We start from the raw sequence: 19966 nt of genomic DNA on the forward strand, positions 1-19966 counted from the left end.
ATTGCAGCATATGTTTACACTAAATCAGGCAATCTATCTTCATATGGGGTGTGTAATACGTAGGGGGTCAGGGTTCGCGCAGTGCGCCGGCGCTCTCCAATTACTCGGGCTCTTTGCGAAGGAGGCTGCCTTATCGATTGGCCGCGAGAACAGGGGCCTGCAGGTAGCCAATGGGGTGCTGGGGTCAAAGTGCAGGGGGATTTTAATAAGGGGAAGTAATGGACTTAATTTCTGAGGGGCCTGGCAGTAGAGGAAGAGATGTCTGCTTCACTACCCTCTTGTCTCCCAGTCGAGAGGTTCATTAGGAGGCAAGCTTTATGAGATTACATTCTCTCTCTCTCGCTCTCTCCCTCTTTCTTTCTTTCTTTTTTTTGCTCTCTGTCTGGTCTGTCTGTCTGTCTGTCTGTCTGTCTGTCTGTCTGTCTGTCTGTCTGTCTGTCTGTCTGTCTGTCTGGTCTGTCTCTCTGTCTCTCTGTCTCTCTGTCTCTCTGTCTCTCTGTCTCTCTGTCTGTGCTGCTCATTCCCTTTTCTATTGCTCTGTCTCTCTCTGTCTCTCTCTCTGTCTGTGCTGCTCATTCCCTTTTCTATTTCTCTGTCTCTCTTCCACTGGTTCTCTCTTGGTATATTGGCTGTTTTTCAAATTTTCCCTGATTGTGTTGAAATTCCCTTTTACAATGCTCAGCCCTAGCTCTCTGACAAGGCCTAAGGAATACCTCATTATCCCAAAGACGTGTTTGGTTTCAAAGTAGACTATCCTCTTCATCCCGACAAGGGAGAAATTGTCCATGAGAGTGTAATCTGTTTGGGCCTTGCTAACGTTCCTCTCTAGGTCCCTCTCAGGGGACAGGGGGCAGATATTCAAAATGGCAGCCCGTGTGGAGAGGGCACGTCTAGGCTCCGTCACCCTTCAGATAACATCCTGACCCAGCCGCAGCCTGAAAGCCCTTTTCTCCTTCCCTTGGTGTGAAACGAGCCTCAGACAAATTTGATTTAGCAGCTCGCGGGTGCCCGTTCCCGGGGAAAGAAAACAAATATTGTTATAATGGTAATAACATCTATTTGCCGCTCGCGACAAACGGCAGCGGGCCTTTGAAAAGACCCCGCGCTGCCGCCGCCACCTTATTCTTATTCATGAAAGCGCCGGTTATGCATATTAGCGCAAACTAGCTATTCTACTCACCGGCATTTGGTGTGTCAATCATCCTTACGGAATACAAGAGGCACCAGTGACAAAAGCGGAGAGGGCAAGAAGGCTGACAAATTGTCCCCAAAGTCAAATTTGACAGCCTTTTATGATTAATGGGCTTGATTATGGAGAAATATCTCTCTAACTCATTTCCGGCTGTTTCTCTTTTTCTCCTTCGTCTCGAAATGGAGAGGAATGGAGATTGCGTTGTTTGCAAATGTGTGTGTGTGTGCGGGGGGTGGGGGGGTGGGGTGGGGGGGGGGGGGGGTGAAATAAAAAGGGGGGTACCTGAGAGGCTTAGAGTGAGGGAAGTGCAATTGAATTAGTTAGGAATGCCCTGTGAAAGGGATAGCAACTGGGACAGGTTGAGTGGAAGGTCTCAAGCTTAATAAATAGAATAGACGAAAGAGAGAGGAAGAGATCGCCTGACGCCGGGCTGACACTCAAGGCTATTGTAGAGCACATGTATCAAGGCAGGAAAGAGAGAGGAAGAGATCGCCTGACGCCGGGCTGACACTCAAGGCTATTGTAGAGCACGTATCAAGGCAGGAAAGAGAGAGGAAGAGATCGCCTGACGCCGGGCTGACACTCAAGGCTATTGTAGAGCACATGTATCAAGGCAGGACAGAGAGAGGAAGAGATCGCCTGACGCCGGGCTGACACTCAAGGCTATTGTAGAGCACATGTATCAAGGCAGGAAAGAGAGAGGAAGAGATCGCCTGATGCCCGGCTGACACTCAAGGCTATTGTAGAGCACATGTATCAAGGCAGGAAAGAGAGAGGAAGAGATCGCCTGACGCCGGGCTGACACTCAAGGCTATTGTAGAGCACATGTATCAAGGCAGGAAAGAGAGAGGAAGAGATCGCCTGACGCCGGGCTGACACTCAAGGCTATTGTAGAGCACATGTATCAAGGCAGGAAAGAGAGAGGAAGAGATCGCCTGACGCCGGGCTGACACTCAAGGCTATTGTAGAGCACATGTATCAAGGCAGGAAAGAGAGAGGAAGAGATCGCCTGACGCCGGGCTGACACTCAAGGCTATTGTAGAGCACATGTATCAAGGCAGGAAAGAGAGAGGAAGAGATCGCCTGACGCCGGGCTGACACTCAAGGCTATTGTAGAGCACATGTATCAAGGCAGGAAAGAGAGAGGAAGAGATCGCCTGACGCCGGGCTGACACTCAAGGCTATTGTAGAGCACATGTATCAAGGCAGGAAAGAGAGAGGAAGAGATCGCCTGACGCCGGGCTGACACTCAAGGCTATTGTAGAGCACATGTATCAAGGCAGGAAAGAGAGAGGAAGAGATCGCCTGGCGCCGGGCTGACACTCAAGGCTATTGTAGAGCACATGTATCAAGGCAGGAAAGAGAGAGGAAGAGATCGCCTGACGCCGGGCTGACACTCAAGGCTATTGTAGAGCACATGTATCAAGGCAGGAAAGAGAGAGGAAGAGATCGCCTGACGCCGGGCTGACACTCAAGGCTATTGTAGAGCACATGTATCAAGGCAGGAAAGAGAGAGGAAGAGATCGCCTGACGCCGGGCTGACACTCAAGGCTATTGTAGAGCACATGTATCAAGGCAGGACAGCTAGTCAGGGGAGATATTCCTCTAGAATGTGACATAACACCTTCATAAGGCCTACATAGGCATACAGGCGTGGAATTTAAAAAACAATGCACATGGGACATTGGAAGCTTAAGAAGATCAATGCATGTTTGAGCTGCTTCACTCAGCAATGTTCCAACCTTGATAATTCTCTCTCTTTCCAGCCTTGAATGAGCCCACCATCGACTACGGCTTCCAGAGGCTACAGAAGGTCATCCCCAGACACCCAGGGGATCCCGAGAGGTTACCTAAGGTCAGTGGCGTGCCTCATAGGACAACAAGGAGTACGCCATCCCCTGTTGTTACTCCAAAGACCACCCAGACTTCGGACCGCCAAATATCTGAGTTTATAAACCTGATTAGTTTGATTTGGATTAATTATGAACCCTCTGCCCTATGAACAGGCTCTGATGCCAAGGGGCACATTGTTCTGAAATCTCGTACAATTGGAAACAGGTGGTTATGGGATGTCGTATTTGGTGTTTGAGACAGTGTTCCTGGTCTGGTTGTTTTTTAGGTTTGAGGTAGCAACAGTCACTTATACATAGACATGAGTGTATGCACGGCTCAACGCTGCCTTTCAGACACACTTGATAAATACTTGCGTACACACAACGACACACACACTTAGGCACAGACTCAGGTAGGGCAGCCGTCAGGGGCCCTGGGCGGTTTGCCGCCTGGTTAGTATGAAAAGATTATTTTCCCCCTAAAAGGTGCTCCACTAAATGAGTGAGATTGTTTTGGGCAGAGAACTGCTGTAAAGGGGGATATGATCAGATGGGGCCTGACAGTCTAAAGCAGCTGCCAAATTGAAACCATTTATCAAAATCTGACGTCTGAGATCCAGTCACCAAAAAAGTAGTTTATTTGTAAATTGATACTAATAGTGAGCATATATTGTCTGGCCCCTTTGATGCCCTGATTTGTGGCGGAGGGAGAATGTCCCCATCAGCCGTTATATATTTATTTATTCAAAAGAAAACTCAATATGCAAATAGATTTTCCTCCGTCTTCCATCCAGCTGCGAGCTTTCCCGAACATTTTAGACAGAATGAAATGGCAACAAGAGTAACACCTTAAAGCTTGCCATTCGTGAAGTACCTCATTGCTCTCACCCAATGTGACTTGTCAGGATAGACTCACAATATCACTCGGGAACAGATAGGTTGACATTTCATCCCTTTGTTGTCCTCTCTCCTTTCCTTTTCCTGTAGGACAGAAAGGTTGGCCAGGAGCGATAGTAGAATGTTTGTCTCTTAGGCAGGGAGCAGAGCTCCCCTAAGCTACATCCAGAGGCTATATACACCAAACCCTGCTATTGGAACCAATTAAAGTCAAATGTAATTATTTATTTTTTTACAGGAAGAAACAGAGCATGTCTAGAATGGTGGGAATAAGAGGTATTCCATGTACATAATGATAGGGGGGAAACACTAATATAGGAAAACACTGGCCATCGTTCCTCTAGGCTCCTTTGGTTTTGGCGTTTTCCTTTGTCGCCGAGAAACCCCAGTTGAGTGATTTCATTAGGAGGTTGGCAACCACACTTCTCCAACGAGCCGGTGTCAAGAGGTGGGACCCTAGCTCCAGTGATGGACAGACAGACCAGCCCGGGGCTAAAGCATGGCCAACTGGTCACTGATGACCTCGGAGGCTGGGGCTGGATCAGGTTCGCCTCTAATTTCATTTCCAGTCTGCCTTGGCTGCAAGCGGACACTTCCCTGTCCAGATCTATGGAGGATATGTGAAACGAGTTCAAGCTCTAGCCTCCCCTCATTGCTCAGCATGGGAGGCACTCCGTTCCAGGACCTTTGCGGTAGAAGACCCAGACCCATTCCCAGGTCACGGCAAGTTTAACGGCCTATGAATCCTCTTAAATAGACACCTGGATGGTGATGCATTCCTTACACGTGGAGGGCCTATTTTCCTAAGATACGGCCACACGGGAAGCCTGTTTTGATACAGAGCAGACAAACAAATGGAGACAGAGCTTAAAAGCAAACCGAGGTGAAGAGTTTGCCGTCTTATCGGCCAAAATGTGTTAACGGCAACAGCAAAAAAATGGCTCATGTGAGGTTTCATATGTTCAAGGAGAATATGTGTTTTCCACCTGTTTGGCCATGACATTGGAATTAACTGCCAGGGTTAGGGGACAATTGTATTTGAATGCAATTGTTAGTGCGAGGATGGAATAAAAGCCTGCACACCCTGTAGCTTTTCAGCACCTGAGCTGTGTGTGCGCACACCCCTGATCTAGACTGTGTACTTGAACAGATCAGTTTGGTGGTGTGGTGTGGAAGCGGTAGCGGTAGCGGTAGCTAGCCATAGCGTCTCCTGTGTGTTGTATCTAGGTGGTATGCAGAGCCAGGCTAGGGGGGATTTATCATTGTTAAGGGACCTGTCGGATGACTTCTTCTCCAGGGTCAGCTGATCTCTTCTCTCCGGGCACCTCTGGATCCAGGGAGCCAACCTCCCATAATTGAGCCCCTGGAAAGCAATGGAAGAAAAAAAGAAAGTGGAATATGTCTGGAGACAGACGCAAGGAGGACTGGGGCGTTGGGGGACAGGGGCTGGTTGCAGGGGCGGGGCTCAGGAGGGTTGGGTTAGGTGAGGTGGGTAAAAGAGAGATGCTGTTCAACTATATGACGTATGATCAAGGTGCATTCCATAACGTTTCCACATGGAAATAGCACTTATCAAAGTACCGTATATCTGTAGTAGTAAAGACATGTAATTCCTCGAGAGAAGTACCTTTTCTTACCGTGTCACTAAGAAATACCTCACCATTACAACGCGTACAGTCGAGGAGAAGTGAATTAGACTGGGTTTCCAGTCGATAGGTAATTCATTGTAATTTAACTTATCCATTTTCTCAAATTCCACAAATCAATTGGAGAGAAACAATCCTCATATAAAATGATCTGCATTTTTCAACTCATGAATCAAATCGGAATTCATTTCCTCAATCGACCTGACTTGAAGATGACGCCAGCCAGTTCAGGATAGAGGGATTCTATCATTCCTGCTCTTTCATATCGTTCTCCTTGTGAGTTATTCCACCTGGAGCTCTGAAGTACCCTAAAGAGACATCCACTCTCTAGATGTGTGGTCTGTCGCTCCAGAATGCTGGATGTGCCTTTCCCTCTTGGCCCTGAGACAGACGAAAAGAGAGCATGGTGGATGAAATGGTTTCCCCCTCTGTCTGAGGTCGTAAAAGAGACATATACTAGCTAAAACCTGTTTTTCCCCAAGTCTAAGTCATCAGGGTAGAGGTTTCCAGGATAGAGGCTGGGAACAGACCCGTCCTACTCTCACAGAGGGAGGGAGTCTCTTGTTGGGCCAACTTCTTATCCCTCACTGGCAGTAGCCCCACTGAGGATGAAGGAGAGAACACTCCTTTCCCTCCCTCCTGTCCTCCCCTGTCTCTGTCTGTCTCTCTGTCTCTCTGTCTCTCTGTCTGTCTGTCTGTCTGTCTGTCTGTCTGTCTGTCTGTCTCTGTCTCTGTCTCTGTCTCTGTCTCTGTCTCTGTCTCTGTCTGTCTGTCTCTCTGTCTGTGCAAAGTGCTTGCATGCATGTGAGAGTGTGTTTTCTGGATGCTGAGAGTATAACATCACAGACTGTACATTACTCCTCCATGGTTAGAATTCAGTGTACAACTTGTTACTGTTTTATTCTTATTCTTATCCCAGAGTATTCAGTGAATCTTTCAACCCTTGCACATTCCATGTTTTATGTTTATTCATATTGCAAATGGGTCATTCCAAAAATCAAGATATTACCTTTATATTTAATTCAAGTGACACTCACTTTATACGAGCACTAAACCAGCATTTAACACACTCTCTCTGTTCATTGGCCGAGGTGATTATTGAATGAGCCGACATGCTGCTTCTAACCCTCCATCCCTCTTTCCCTCCGTCTATCTCTGAGAGGAAGTGCAGAGCAGCCTGACCCCCCCCCCCCCCCCCCCCCCTCCCTAGAGGTGTGGGCCAGTGATAAGAGATTATGATGATAACTGGGAGATAGTGCATTACCGTATTGATTGTGTTAAAACACCCGCGCTCTGATTGCCGGCACTTGGGCTGACAGGAATCCAATGGCGCTGTCTCTCCGCGCCGCTAAAAGGAGGAGTGTGTGTGCGCGCGCGTGTGTGTGTGTGTGTGTGTGTATGTGGATATGTGTGTATGTGTGGTATGGTTCACGGCAAGGCAGTGCAACGTCCATATCTCACCTCCACACACACACATGCCTCACACCCCCACCCCAACAGCTACAGTACCACAAGGCCCAGGCATAGATAACCCCTGCTGTTATGTCGCAAAGTGCTGTGATGTATTTCCAATGGTCCAAGTCAAGTAACATGAAATGTAATGAGGTTCTCAGAACAGTTCTTAGTTGGTTATCGAATGGTTGTGATTGTTTAGAGCAGCATTACTTATTCTACTATAATGCTCCCAAACTTTCTATCACTACACAGCTGACTCTAATAATTAAAGCTTGATGATGAGCTGTTTATTTGAATCAGCTGTGTAGTGCTAGGGCAAAATCAGCTGGGTAGTGCTGGGGGGGGTGTACTCCAAAGAGTACTTCCTTTTGCATTTGTTCGAGAGATTCTGGTTAGTTAGGGCAGTTGTTATGATCAGAAAATGGCCACGCACTTCAAACAATTGAACACCCAAACACACAAACAGAGTGGCACCAGCGAGCAGTAAGGCCTCGGAGGCGTCATTAACTCGAGAAAGGCTGTTGTGTTTGTCGTTGCCTAATGAAAATACAAGAAGAGAGACCGGCAGTGGCAAACACACACACACACACACACCAGTGTGTAGAGGCAGGAATGTGTGCGTGCGAATGTTTATGAGTGCATGTGCTTGTATATTGCTGCATGTGTAAGTGTTTGCGTACGTGTGTGTGTGTGTGTGTGTGTCTGTGCGTTTGAGGCGGCAGGGCGGGAAGGGGTTGCCAAAGTTCCCTATGGCAGGCAGGGTGTTGCAGCCGCCAAGCCTCAGAGACATTAACTAACTTCTGTTTTATAATGGAGATTAATGAAGCGAGCGCATGCCAGAGGGGAGGAGAGAGGATGAGAGGGGATAGGATGAGAGGAGAAGAGGAGAGGAGGGGTCTGAGACACTCCTCACAGGGGTGGATATGTTGGCAGTGCCAGGGTGTGACAGATTGTGCCCTCTCTCAGTGGATAGGGGTTTGGGCGTAGGGACGAGGGGTGGGATAGAGAGTGACAGGAGCTATATTGCTTGGTTGCAGTGGGGGTAGCGGTGTATGTGTGTCTGTGTGACTTTGTGCCTGCAGGATAGCTGCGGGGTCAGTAGGAGTGTGGGGGTAGGCAGGTGGGTCGGCATGCCCACTAAGGAGAGGCACAGAGGAAGGGCACACTGGCACAGTGGATCTCAGATAGATGTGAAACATAATTTGATCACTTTTTGTTCCAGAGAGTTTTCCCTGAAATGCAAACTTTAGTGTATTTGAGGTTTAAAAAGGCTTCTAAAGTTTGTAATTGACATTTTTTTCCCTTTCGAAAAATGTATCAAGCCCTACAAAAAATGTCCGTTATTTATAATCCACATAATGATGTACCTTTCCTGTTGCTGCAGGATTCTTTTTGTGCTGTAACAAGCTGGCTCAAATTAAGATCCTACATTTGTACACACACACGGACGCACAGACATATACACACACCCATACAAACACACAAACACAAACACACGCATACGTTCGTTCACACGTACTCTTTCTAAAACAAAATGTGCACAAGGTAAAAAAAACTAAACCAATATGTTAATAAAACAAGGTAATCTAATTTCCTTTCAAGCATATATTCAGGAGAGAATACATGAAGTTAAGAAAAACGCACACACCCCTTCCTCACTGTAACTCAAGTCAGTATGCTTGCCCATCTGGGCAGATGGTTTTTCCTCGGGCTGATTCGACTGAATCATTTTTCCTGAGGTCATATTTTGTCGTGGGAAATGTGGGACAGAAAAGAAAGAGCGTCCTCGTTCACTCTTTCCCTGTCAAACACTGAACACAGGGCCAACAGTGAGGGAATAGTTAAATGATTAAACGATAAGGAAAACAGTTATTCCCGGATACATGTTCACCACAGCACTGCACATTTCCTTTGACAGCATTTCGGTCAAGTTCAATTATTATTTTATTTTTTTACAACACAAGGAAAAGTCTCGATGTGTTGTAGGAACCAATCACGCTCCAGAAAAACAGACAGAGGCCCCTCCTCGTTGTAATACCCCAGAGACCTCCAGCAGAGGCTCCCACAACACCAGCTCTCATCCACAGAGCCCTGGAAACAACAACCAACCCAGCCCTCTCGACCTCACTCACTCCTCTTCTCTGTCCTCTTCACTTCGCATCTCTTTTCCACTCTCATGTGGTGACGTCCCATCCTCCTCTCCTCTCCTCTCCTCTCCTCTCCTCTCCTCTCCTCTCCTCTCCTCTCCTCTCCTCTCCTCTCCTCTCCTCTCCTCTCCTCTCTCATTCCTCTCCACTCCTTTCCTTTCCTCTCCTCTCCTCTCTCATTCCTCAAGTGAAAAGGCACAGGACCTTGTGTGAATGTGTGAGTGTTTACCTCCTCCGGCAGACCCGATTTATCTATCTATCAGGCCTGTTATTGTTATTAAGAGCCATCGCCACGGCGACCCACTGGGCTGCCGGGGAGAGATTGGACACTTCCTCCTCTGGGTGGTGGGAAAACAGCCCGGGGGCAATGGAGGAGGTGGGGATGGAGGGATGATGGTGGGAGAGAGAGAGAGCAGGAGGGAGGGGTGAATTAAGCATTCAATAAACATATGCAATGTGGCTCTAATAAGCTGGGGTCTGAAGTGGCGGATCGGAAGCACTGAAGGCAGTCTGAAAGTGTTAATGGGTTCCCACCACCTCAGGCTTCTTCCTTCCCCCTTCCCTCACTCCCCACAGGGTGCATCGGCAGCCATTTTGATTAGAGGCCTGGTAACGATGCCCTCCGATCATGACAAATTGTTACTATGTGGTGCCGTGACAAAATGTGTGGTCTAACAAAAACGTAAACCCCCTGCAAGCAGAGACATAAGAGGTTGGGAAGGGAGTGGTTGGGCCTAATACTTGAGACGTCTAAGTGCTGACTGGGAGAGAGTGTGAGTGTGGGTGTGTGAGAGAATGGGAGAGGGGAAATGAGATGCAGACAGCTGCTTTCTCTGGGTTGTTTATCACACATAGGCCTTGCCATTAAAGCTAATCTCTGACTTGTGCTCTGTAAAACAATGATTACATTTGAATGCTTTCCCCATTTTACGACCCCAACTCCCCAACATCCAGGTCCGACTCTTACAGCAACCTATTTATAACTTTCAAACAGAGTTACAGTGCAATGGAATGATTTACACTCACAAAACCAAAACATCCCAGATTGTTTTACCGCTGACATGTTTTAGGTTTTAATGTTCTCGGTTTATACGAGCAGTAAAAAAAAAATATTCAGATCTTTACTGTCAACCATCAACAAGTTCCAGGATTCTGAAATTGTAATGAGTGTGGAGTCTTTCATGTAACTCGGTATCATACTGTGTTTTTATTCAAATGAACTGTAGTATTCAGTAACATGTGATGTCATTTCAGGAAGTGCTGTTAAAGCGATCAGCAGACTTAGTAGAAGCCCTGTACGGAATGCCCCACAATAACCAGGTATGTAATCATATCGATTTGTATTGGCTCTCATCCTTTTAAACATACCCCTGGGCATTTATTGAAGTTTTTCCTTTTTCGCGACTCTAAAAAAACGCGTTAAGCATTTTTATTTTCTTTGATTAATTACAGATTAAATGAACATCCCATTTTATATTTCAAGAACAGCCAGGTCACAAGGACCTGGGAGGCCAGGATAACTACCTATGTAGTGTCTAGATGGCAGAAGTAGGCTAAATGTACTGACTAAGAGGAAATAAAGGGTAACGTGGCCCAAATAAAATATATGATCAGGTTCATTTCTGGTCAAAGAAATACTCAACACTACACATAAAATCTCTAAACTCACAATTCTCTCCACCTTCCCCCTCTCCCTGTCCCTCCTTCCCATCAGGAGATCATTCTGAAGCGGGCAGCTGACCTGACCGAGGCCCTGTACAGTGTCCCCCGCAGCCACAACCAGCTGCCTTCGCTTAGCGGCTCGGCCGCTCACTCCGGCATGATGGGAGTCAACTCCTTCAGCAGCCAGCTGGCCGTCAACATCTCCGAGGCCTCGCAGGGGGACCAGGGTGAGTGTCACAACCCCCCCCACTATGACCCCTCACTACACGACCCTCACCCTTCACCCTCTGATCTTCTCACACCTTCTCTGTGTATTGGTGTCCCCTGTAGATATGCTCGTCCTATGTTTCTCTTTAATATAAGCTTCATGGCTATCCTTTAGCAGTACTTTAGCTGCTTTTAGCAGCCATATACGTCAGGCGTGGCCATTTGTGCGTATATACGCTCAGTGAAATGTGTGTATGCCTTTGTATCTATCCCTCTGTGTGTTTTTTTTTTATGTATCCCTCTGTGTGTTTGTTTTGTATGTATCCCTCTGTGTGTTTGTTTTTGTATGTATCCCTCTGTGTGTTTGTTTTGTATGTATCCCTCTGTGTGTTTGTTTTGTATGTATCCCTCTGTGTGTTTGTTTTTGTATGTATCCCTCTGTGTGTTTGTTTTGTATGTATCCCTCTGTGTGTTTTTTTGTATGTATCCCTCTGTGGGTTTTTTTTGTATGTATCCCTCTGTGTGTTGTTTTGTATGTATCCCTCTGTGTTTGTTTTGTATGTATCCCTCTGTGTGTTTGTTTTGTATGTATCCCTCTGTGTGTTTGTTTTTGTATGTATCCCTCTGTGTGTTTGTTTTGTATGTATCCCTCTGTGTGTTTTTTTGTATGTATCCCTCTGTGTGTATTTTTTTGTATGTATCCCTCTGTGTGTTGTTTTGTATGTATCCCTCTGTGTGTTTGTTTTGTATGTATCCCTCTGTGTGTTTGTTTTGTATGTATCCCTCTGTGTGTTTTTTTTGTATGTATCCCTCTGTGTGTGTTTTTTGTATGTATCCCTCTGTGTGTTTGTTTTTGTATGTATCCCTCTGTGTGTTTGTTTTTGTATGTATCCCTCTGTGCGTGTGTGAGCGTGGACGTGTTTAACTATACTTGTTAGTCCCCACAAGGTCAAATGCTATTTCTAGGGGGTTTAGGGTAAGGGTTTGAATGAATGCTAGGTTTAGAATTAGGTTTAGGTTTAGGGGAGAGTGAAAATAGGATTCTGAATGGGACTAAATTGTGTGTCCCCACAAGGATAGTTATACAACACTGTGTGTGTGTGCGGTAGAGAAAGGGTGTGTGTGCGTGCGTGCGTGCGCGTGTGTGTGTGTGTGTGTGTGTGTGAGTATGGGGTAGAGAAGGGGTGTATGAGAAGGGGAGGTGCTAATGAGTTAAAAAATGCAGACGAGGTGGCATGAATAAAGCAACCAGAGTTTAGACACTGAAGACAGCAGCTCGGTCAAGATTTCAGGGAGCAGAGTGTGAGTGTGTGTCTCTTTTTTCAGTGCATGCTTGACACCATTGTTGCAAGTATGAATTCACTATTTATACAATTCCAAAAATGCGGAAGCATGTTATTATGCATATATTATAATGCAAAGCCCTCCACACACGCAGGCATGTATGCATTCACGCACACACACAAACACACACACACACCCCTATCCTAGAGAGGGCTGTTTCCTTTGACAAAGCAGCTCTGTGACTGATGCACAGGAAATAGGTCTGAACGTGTGATGAACAGATTGGCTCACGTCGGACCTGAGGATACAGGCAGAAAGAGGAAATGCGAGAGATATCTTGAGATGTTTTCTCTCCCCTGACACCTCAGCATAGTTCCTCCCTTCCTCCTGCCCTCCCCTTGTCTGCTTTTCACATCAACCACCGAGTGAACACCTACAGTAATCTATGAAGTCATGGGAACAGGACTGCAGCCATCGTGAAAATACAGAATGTCATAGTCTATGTCCATAATCATTGGAACATTGCAACCCAGAATCAGACTTTTTCCCATCTACTGTAACTCCTCTTTGAGCTCCTAGAAATGATGTACTATGACTCAAATATTAATTTGATTTTGTATTTTTTATTTCACCTTTATTTAACCAGGTAGGCTAGTTGAGAACAAGTTCTCATTTACAACTGCGACCTGGCCAAGATAAAGCATTAATATAGAGGGCGGCTCAGACGCCAAGCTTTATGAAAGGACTGAGCAATGCAATTTACTGAAACAATTCCAGACGAGCGTTATGGATCTGCTTTACATCACGTTGTGTGCAAAAATGGATTATATCATTCCTCCTCTGGCATTTGTCTTCAAACTTGCATCCACTCCAGTTGTTTTACTTCAAGTTGACAGTTTCCTCTGGAGCGAGTAGGGGTACTACCCGGCCCTTGTGGCGCGTCTCGGTCTCGTTGACCTCCAGAGGCTGTCCGCGATAGCTGGATAGGGTTACTGACTGCTCCCCCTAGGCTAGGCCTGTCCTTCATCTCTCCCCCCAATAGTGGAGTGGAGATGCCTTAACTATCTCCCCCCTCTACCACCCCCAGCCCTTAGTTGATTGGCCCTCATCTAGGATGTATTGAATACCCGTTCTCCCTTCGTTATAGCCCTCTTGCCTTCACAAGGCACTAGGGCTCCTACCCATCTGGGGGCTTAGAGACAAGGGAGAAAGGCACAGTTGTGCTCTCACTTCCTCTCCATACTACTACTCCCCCCCTCTCTTGCTCTCTCTCTCTCTCTCTCTCTCTCTCTCTCTCTCTCCCTTTCCCTCCCCTTTCTCTCCCTCACTCTTCTTCTCTTTTCTCTCATTCTCTCTTCCCACTTCCTGGTTTGAGCCAACGCAATTCCCAGCAGGAGAGCAATTGATGGAGAGCTACCCTGGGATCAGGAAGAGTGCAGGCAATGGGAAACACATGTCAGGAACAACAGTGGAGGGAGGGGCAGCAGGGACAATCCCTTTCAAAAGCCACACTGTGTCCGATTCAACTCTTCAATTCATTGGGGAAACATGGAAACTTCACACTATGGTTCCATTTTGAAAGGCTCTACTCTTACCAAATTGAATGATCACTTTTGACATAATATTTATTAACCCTTGTTCTGATTTGAAGTGTAAAGGGAATTGTGCTCAAACAGGTAAGGGAGAGGGAAAATGCTGCCTCGGGTGGTTTTAGTTTTAGTCAATGGAATACAAATGTGATGTTGTTCAAACTGCACTGTGCTGATGCCATTGGATTAACTATAGCATTTCCTCCTTTCGTCCAGGTTACTCCCGTAACTCCAACAGCGTATCGCCCCGTGGCTACGTCCCCAGCTCCACGCCCCAGCAGTCCAACTATAACACCATCACGTCCACCATGAACGGCTACGGAGCGGGCATGACCAACCTCGGGGTGCCAGGCTCACCCAGCTTCCTCAACGGCTCCGCTGCCAACTCCCCCTACGCAAGTAAGTACAGCCTTATTTGGTCCCAATGATCATTAATATATCTGATTGCATCTCAATGCGTCACGTCTCAACATTCCGTGGGGGGGGGGGGGGGGGGTCATTTGGGTAGTTATATATGTGGTGGGATAGCAACACGCGGTTTCATTACGACAGTAATACTCTGATTCAGTCCAGGAGGGATGCAGTGTCGGCTAGTTATCTCCTACTTCCTGTTTGCACAGTGATTGGCTTAGACCTGGGGCAGAATGTGTGTGGACTCGCACCAATTTAGTATTGATCAATTCAGTAGAGGCACAGAAACAGAACATACCTGTGTCTACTGCCATTCTGGAGGACTGGTGTTGAGGACACCTGCCTTGGAATTCCTCACACACACAACATGGCGTAGATGACATCACAGGGATTCCTCCTCTCTCCCTCAGTGCTAGAACTCTTCTGTGTCTCTGTCCCTGATCCTTCCTTCTAATTAACATGCTCAGAGTCACGATTCCACTCGGAGGTCACAGGTGTTTTTGAACTCGGTCACCCACGGGGACTTTTTGAGTTGCTTGTTGTTTAGGCTACAACATCACAGATCAAAGTCTCCCAGAGGCGTGTGTAGAGCATGGCAGACAAAACAATGCCAGCGTCTCAGTGGTTGTCGATTCTGGATACGAAACTGAAAGTCGGTTTTGTTCTGGCATTCGATGCGGAGGGTTATGTGTTGTCTACTGAAGAGAAAGGTTGGGTTTGTCTGTCTGTACCATGCATTGTAAAAGTCATCATCTGCTTTGCCTATACCTTGTTCCATCTCCTTCATTACTTACCGCTACTAACATTCTAACACCCTCATAGTATCATTCATGCTTGGGGTCAAACCCATTAAGTTGGATTAAGTAACAAAAACATCTCCACTGTGATGTTACAGAGCAAGTATAAGTCAATAGTTCAAGGAAGACGAAACAAAATAACTATTCACATGTAGGGATGCACAGTTTGCATTTTGCCATCCATTTTAGAGTCCCATTTAGAATTTGTGAGATATGGGACTATAAGCTGCTTCAGGGATTCATACCTTACTGGAATCATATTTCTTGTGGTAAAATGTGCAATACCTACAGAGACTAACCGAGCCATTATTGGGTAGAATGGGGTATCAAATACACTGTGATTATAATCTAATTGCTTTATTATCACAGTCAGCATTTCATACATGAACATTCTACACATACTGTACACACGGACACACAATTCTTTTTTTGTTGTGAACATGGATGGAGGTTGCTGCTACCCTCAAGAACAAGTTATTGTCGTGTCAAGTCTAAAATGGGCCTCTTCAAGTTATGGATCAACTTTGCAAATATTGTGCACCTTTTACTCCGGGCTTGTCACTCCAGACCTTGACCCTTCTTCAGACAGGCATCCATTCCTCAGCCCCCATGCATGCCCTCACTGTTACAGTTCATCTCAGTCCACTCACTCACCAACCTCTGTCTGTCTGTCTGTCTTCTCCGTTAGGATCTACCACCTCCCCCTCCTCCTCCTACTCCTCCTCCTCTTCCTCCATCCCTCTGTTCTCCGGTGGACCCATAGGCCCTTATTCATTCTCTCCTGTCCATATGATCTCTGCAGTCAAACAGAAGAGCGCCTTCGCCCCTGTCGTGCGGCCACAGACCTCCCCGCCCCCCACCTGCACCACCACCAATGGCAGCAGCCTACAGGGTGAGCATCCCACCCCTCTCCTGCCTCTCAGTCCCGCCCACTTCTGCCTGGGTTATTGTTAGAAAGGGCGTTGTCATGGAGACCCTGTAATGCTAGAATTCACATGACGTAATGATGTGGCCTGAGGTAGTAGTGGATTGAAGGTCAAAGTTGATCCATAACTTCTGGCTCTTGGTAAAGTAGATTTTGGAATCTGAGACTGAGACTTTTCAAAACATTCATCACAATCAAATAATTTGGCTGAGAATCTTTGTTGACATAGAGTGACTGATTATAAGTCAATGTAACATGACTGGAAAAGTTATTATATTTGAAAAATATAATTTTGTCATTCTTAGGTTTTGCAGCAAATCCATATGCATATCATAATTACCTCAACACACGGCTTTTCATTTAAGAGGGTGTGTAATGATTTTCTATGGGATATCCTTACAACATTATATTACCGTTTTATCGATGCAAAATGTGTTATGGATACAAAACGTCTCCCCACTTTATTAGGTAACCAGCGTGTCTGTCTTTCAGCCATGGCAGGTCTAATAGTCCCACCTATGTGAAGAGGGCCTACTGCCAGATTGACCACATCTCCACTAGCTCACAGAATCTCTACAGCATCAGCTGAAATCTCATCAACCTCCAAAACAGGACCATCAAGCCTCTTCACTCCTGGAAACAGAACAGCACAAAAAAGAAAATCCAAGTAACCGGAAAACCCCTGAAATGACGCTAGATTATCTTTGTGTTGGTTCAGTAGTTGACTTCATCGTCACTTTCTGTGTTTTGCATTTTGGGACTTGTAAGCCATTCCTTGCCCAACAGGTAGCATTTCCACATAGATATGTATGAAGGGTTAACTAATCTGAAAATATAGCAATGTGAATAACAAACTGTGGTTTTGAAAGGCAGGTAGTTACTCCTTGTCGTGTAAGCATTGTCCGGCGTCCTACAAGGTTCATTTGCATGTCGGGAAAACTATTTTGACTGGATCTTCTAATGAACCTAGTTCGTTGTCAGTCATATAACCACTGTGAGCAGGTAGAGTCTAAAGGCCTACAGTTCAAAACGGTCAACTATGGAAAAAGTGCAGAAGCCATGAATATCCAACACTCTGTCAATTGTCCGACTCAAAATCGGCGGGAGTTTCAATGAGAATTCCCCACAATGTCTATAAAAAAATCGGCTTCAAAAAGACAACTGATATCTAATGTCGTAGTCTTTTAGCATTTTAATTTGTGTACCATAGCTTTTAATAATGTGCGTTTATCATATCTGAAGGAAAATGCAGTAATTTTCTAATCTAACGAAAGGGTTGGCAAACATTCTGCCAAGGAGCAAATAGCAAATGTTGTACTAAACCGCCCGAGGTTTTGAGGTTAAAGGGTTTTAGATGTCTACCATTTTTAAAACATAGTACAATAGATATATTTCCGGGTGTGTTGATTGGTAGATTTTAACCAGAAATGCTTGCAGCAGTTTTAATCACATTTAGGTACCAGATTTCTTGTTATTCTTCTGATTGTGCTTATTTTGTATGTATTTATAAAGTATGTTTTGGGATTCCTTTTGTGATTTAGGCCTGAATGATAGTCTTAAATATATATGTAAACACATTTGATGTCTTAATACCTTTTAGATATTGTAAAAAGATTGAAAAAGGAGAGGAACAACCCTTTTGTAAAAACGAAAAAAGTCAAACATGACATGGTCACCCTGTCTTTTAAAGCAGGATATACGCCCCACCACTTTTGTATAAAAATGGTTTTCCGATACTATATTTAACTTTTTTTTGTATACAGCATTTGTGTTTTCGCCAGTTCTCCTTGTCCTTTGTGTATTATTGTGAAATGTGTATTATCATGGTTATTTCTTAATGCACTATTTTAGTTGGGGCACTTACAAGAGCAATGCATCTTAGCAAGCAAGAAAAAAATACAAAAAAGGAAAACAATTACAGAAAATGGAGATAAAAAAAAAATACAAAAGACAAAGGCTAGTACAAATATGCACCAAGATGATTTTTTTTGTTGTAGCCATTCTTCGATTCACATTTTTGTCAGCGTGGCTAAAATGGCAAGGTTGTTTTCATGTGAATTTCTCTTTTTCAAAAACACTTCCATCCATTTTTTTCGTTCATTGGTTAGAATTCAACTCCTTTCCCATCTTAACTACGGACCCAAGCCTATTCCTTGTGTTTTGGTGATAATGAATGTAATACACATGCCTGAATCAGCAGCGAGGTTGAAACTCAAGTACACCCTCCAATAACTGCTGTGGAGGGACCACTCAAGTGTAGGGTTCACCGATCTCAAGGAACCTTCCATTGATGTCAGTGTTGTCGGTGGTGTTATTGTCGTTGCACACAATCTGTATCATGTACTTATGCAATGTGTATTTCCTGTAAAGCAAGCTATCGCTCCACATTTCAGTGGAAATGGTTTTGAAACGTAAAAGAACACAAGACATAATTGATGCCTTACAATAGAACACGCTCCAATACAATGCATTTTCATTATTTTGATACTCTTAATTGAAGTGTGGTCTTAGAATAAAACTTTTTTTTTTTTAAATAGAGTTATGCTGTTGTAGATTTATTTATTCCTTATTTTTACCAGGTGAGTTGACTGAGAATACGTTCTCATTTACAGCAACGCCCTGGGGGAAAGTTACAAAACATAGTAGAAATAAATAGATGTCTAAGAATTAGTTACAGTTGTCGTTCATTTGATGGTTTTGAATAATCATTTGAGCTGCAGTGGATGTAGTTTAAACTAGGATATGTTGAACGATACATCCTCCAAAATTCCCACATAGCCCGTGTAACATAATGATAGTGGGACAATAGGTCACAAAAATCAATGATGCGTCTGATTAAACCTTTGATTTAATGCTAATTCTGTGCAGTGATTGACATAAATCAGCTATCATCGGGTGGCATCAACATGTAGTGTGGGCTTGTGAAGAAAAGAAAAAAAGCGAAGGGAAAATCTGTTGCACCACTTTGAGAGAGCCATTTTTCAATTACGCGAGTCAAGGCCAGCTCATAGAATGTCATCTGAATTCAATATTATGGACTTCTAAACCCATTTTCAATGAAAACACACGTTTTCTCTTCGAGTTAAATCTTGGCTGACTTCTCACAATCCTCCCCTTCACCCCCACGTGTCCATTCCATCCCTATACTGAGTTTTCAAATAGCTTGCAAAATATTTTTGGTTTGTTTGTTATAGTTGTAGAAAGCTTGCTTTTTGCTGCCCTGGTTTTCTGCAGAGGTTTTTTTCAATTGCAAAGTGTACTTTCTCAATGTTTTATTCAATATGAAAAGGGGAGAGGTACTGCATCTTTGTCAAATATGAAATGTACCATCAAAGTATACTCTATCAAAGCACAATGTTTAATTAATGTCTCTAAAATACAAAAGGGGGGTATCCCCCCCGCTTTTCCTTTTCTGTCTTTGACCATGCTGTAAATAGATGCATGTTTTTTTTCTGTGATCCAGTGCTTTTTTGTACAGAAACAGACTAATAAAGAATACATTTGGCTTGAAAACTGTCTTGTATTGTTGATGTTCTAGGTTCTGCATTGGAGTTCATTTTGCTTAAGCGTGGCTTATCTACAGATCTACCATAATCTATTCCCTCACATAGCAGAGGGCAACAGGAATCACACCAAGTACTCCTAGCTTAATAAGAAACTTTCCAGACAAGCTCATCCTTCAACCTTTTGGACGCTAGTTCTAGCCAACACTCAGTCTATGGGAGATACGTGTGCAATAGCCTCCAAAGACCACATTTTATGATGAAAATCTTGGCTCTCAAACCCTCGAACTAGGCTTCTCAGATGACATATTGACCGGTGCGCATCTGAATCAATCATTCAAAGTCTGAGTAAGAGCAACAATTCCTCCCTCTATAAATGATAGCATAACATCAGGCAAAAAGATAATCTCGATGGTTGC

At 44.9% G+C, this 19966-nt stretch overlaps 1 protein-coding gene across 8 annotated transcripts in view; it reads left to right on the forward strand.

Annotated features, from left to right (window-relative positions):
- LOC139390516 (transcription factor COE3-like) overlaps nucleotides 1-19557 on the forward strand; it is a 93644-nt gene extending 74087 nt beyond the window's left edge. For 2 of the 8 annotated variants that reach the window (XM_071137664.1, XM_071137665.1), the window contains exons 11-17: nucleotides 2959-3047; nucleotides 10424-10489; nucleotides 10884-11058; nucleotides 14128-14310; nucleotides 15922-16011; nucleotides 16350-16412; nucleotides 16537-18582. In XM_071137664.1, the coding sequence (XP_070993765.1) occupies nucleotides 2959-3047; nucleotides 10424-10489; nucleotides 10884-11058; nucleotides 14128-14310; nucleotides 15922-16011; nucleotides 16350-16408 (662 nt within the window). In that variant the 3' untranslated portion in view covers nucleotides 16409-16412; nucleotides 16537-18582. Of the gene's footprint in view, nucleotides 1-2958; nucleotides 3048-10423; nucleotides 10490-10883; nucleotides 11059-14127; nucleotides 14311-15807; nucleotides 16012-16349; nucleotides 16413-16536 lie in introns of all 8 variants that reach the window. The other 6 variants (XM_071137666.1, XM_071137667.1, XM_071137661.1 and 3 more) reach the window with 3 other exon arrangements.
- Nucleotides 19558-19966: the final 409 nt, after the last annotated feature.

This window comes from Oncorhynchus clarkii, chromosome 31 (assembly GCF_045791955.1).
Source record: "Oncorhynchus clarkii lewisi isolate Uvic-CL-2024 chromosome 31, UVic_Ocla_1.0, whole genome shotgun sequence".
In the NCBI taxonomy this organism is placed as follows: Eukaryota; Metazoa; Chordata; class Actinopteri; order Salmoniformes; family Salmonidae; genus Oncorhynchus; species Oncorhynchus clarkii.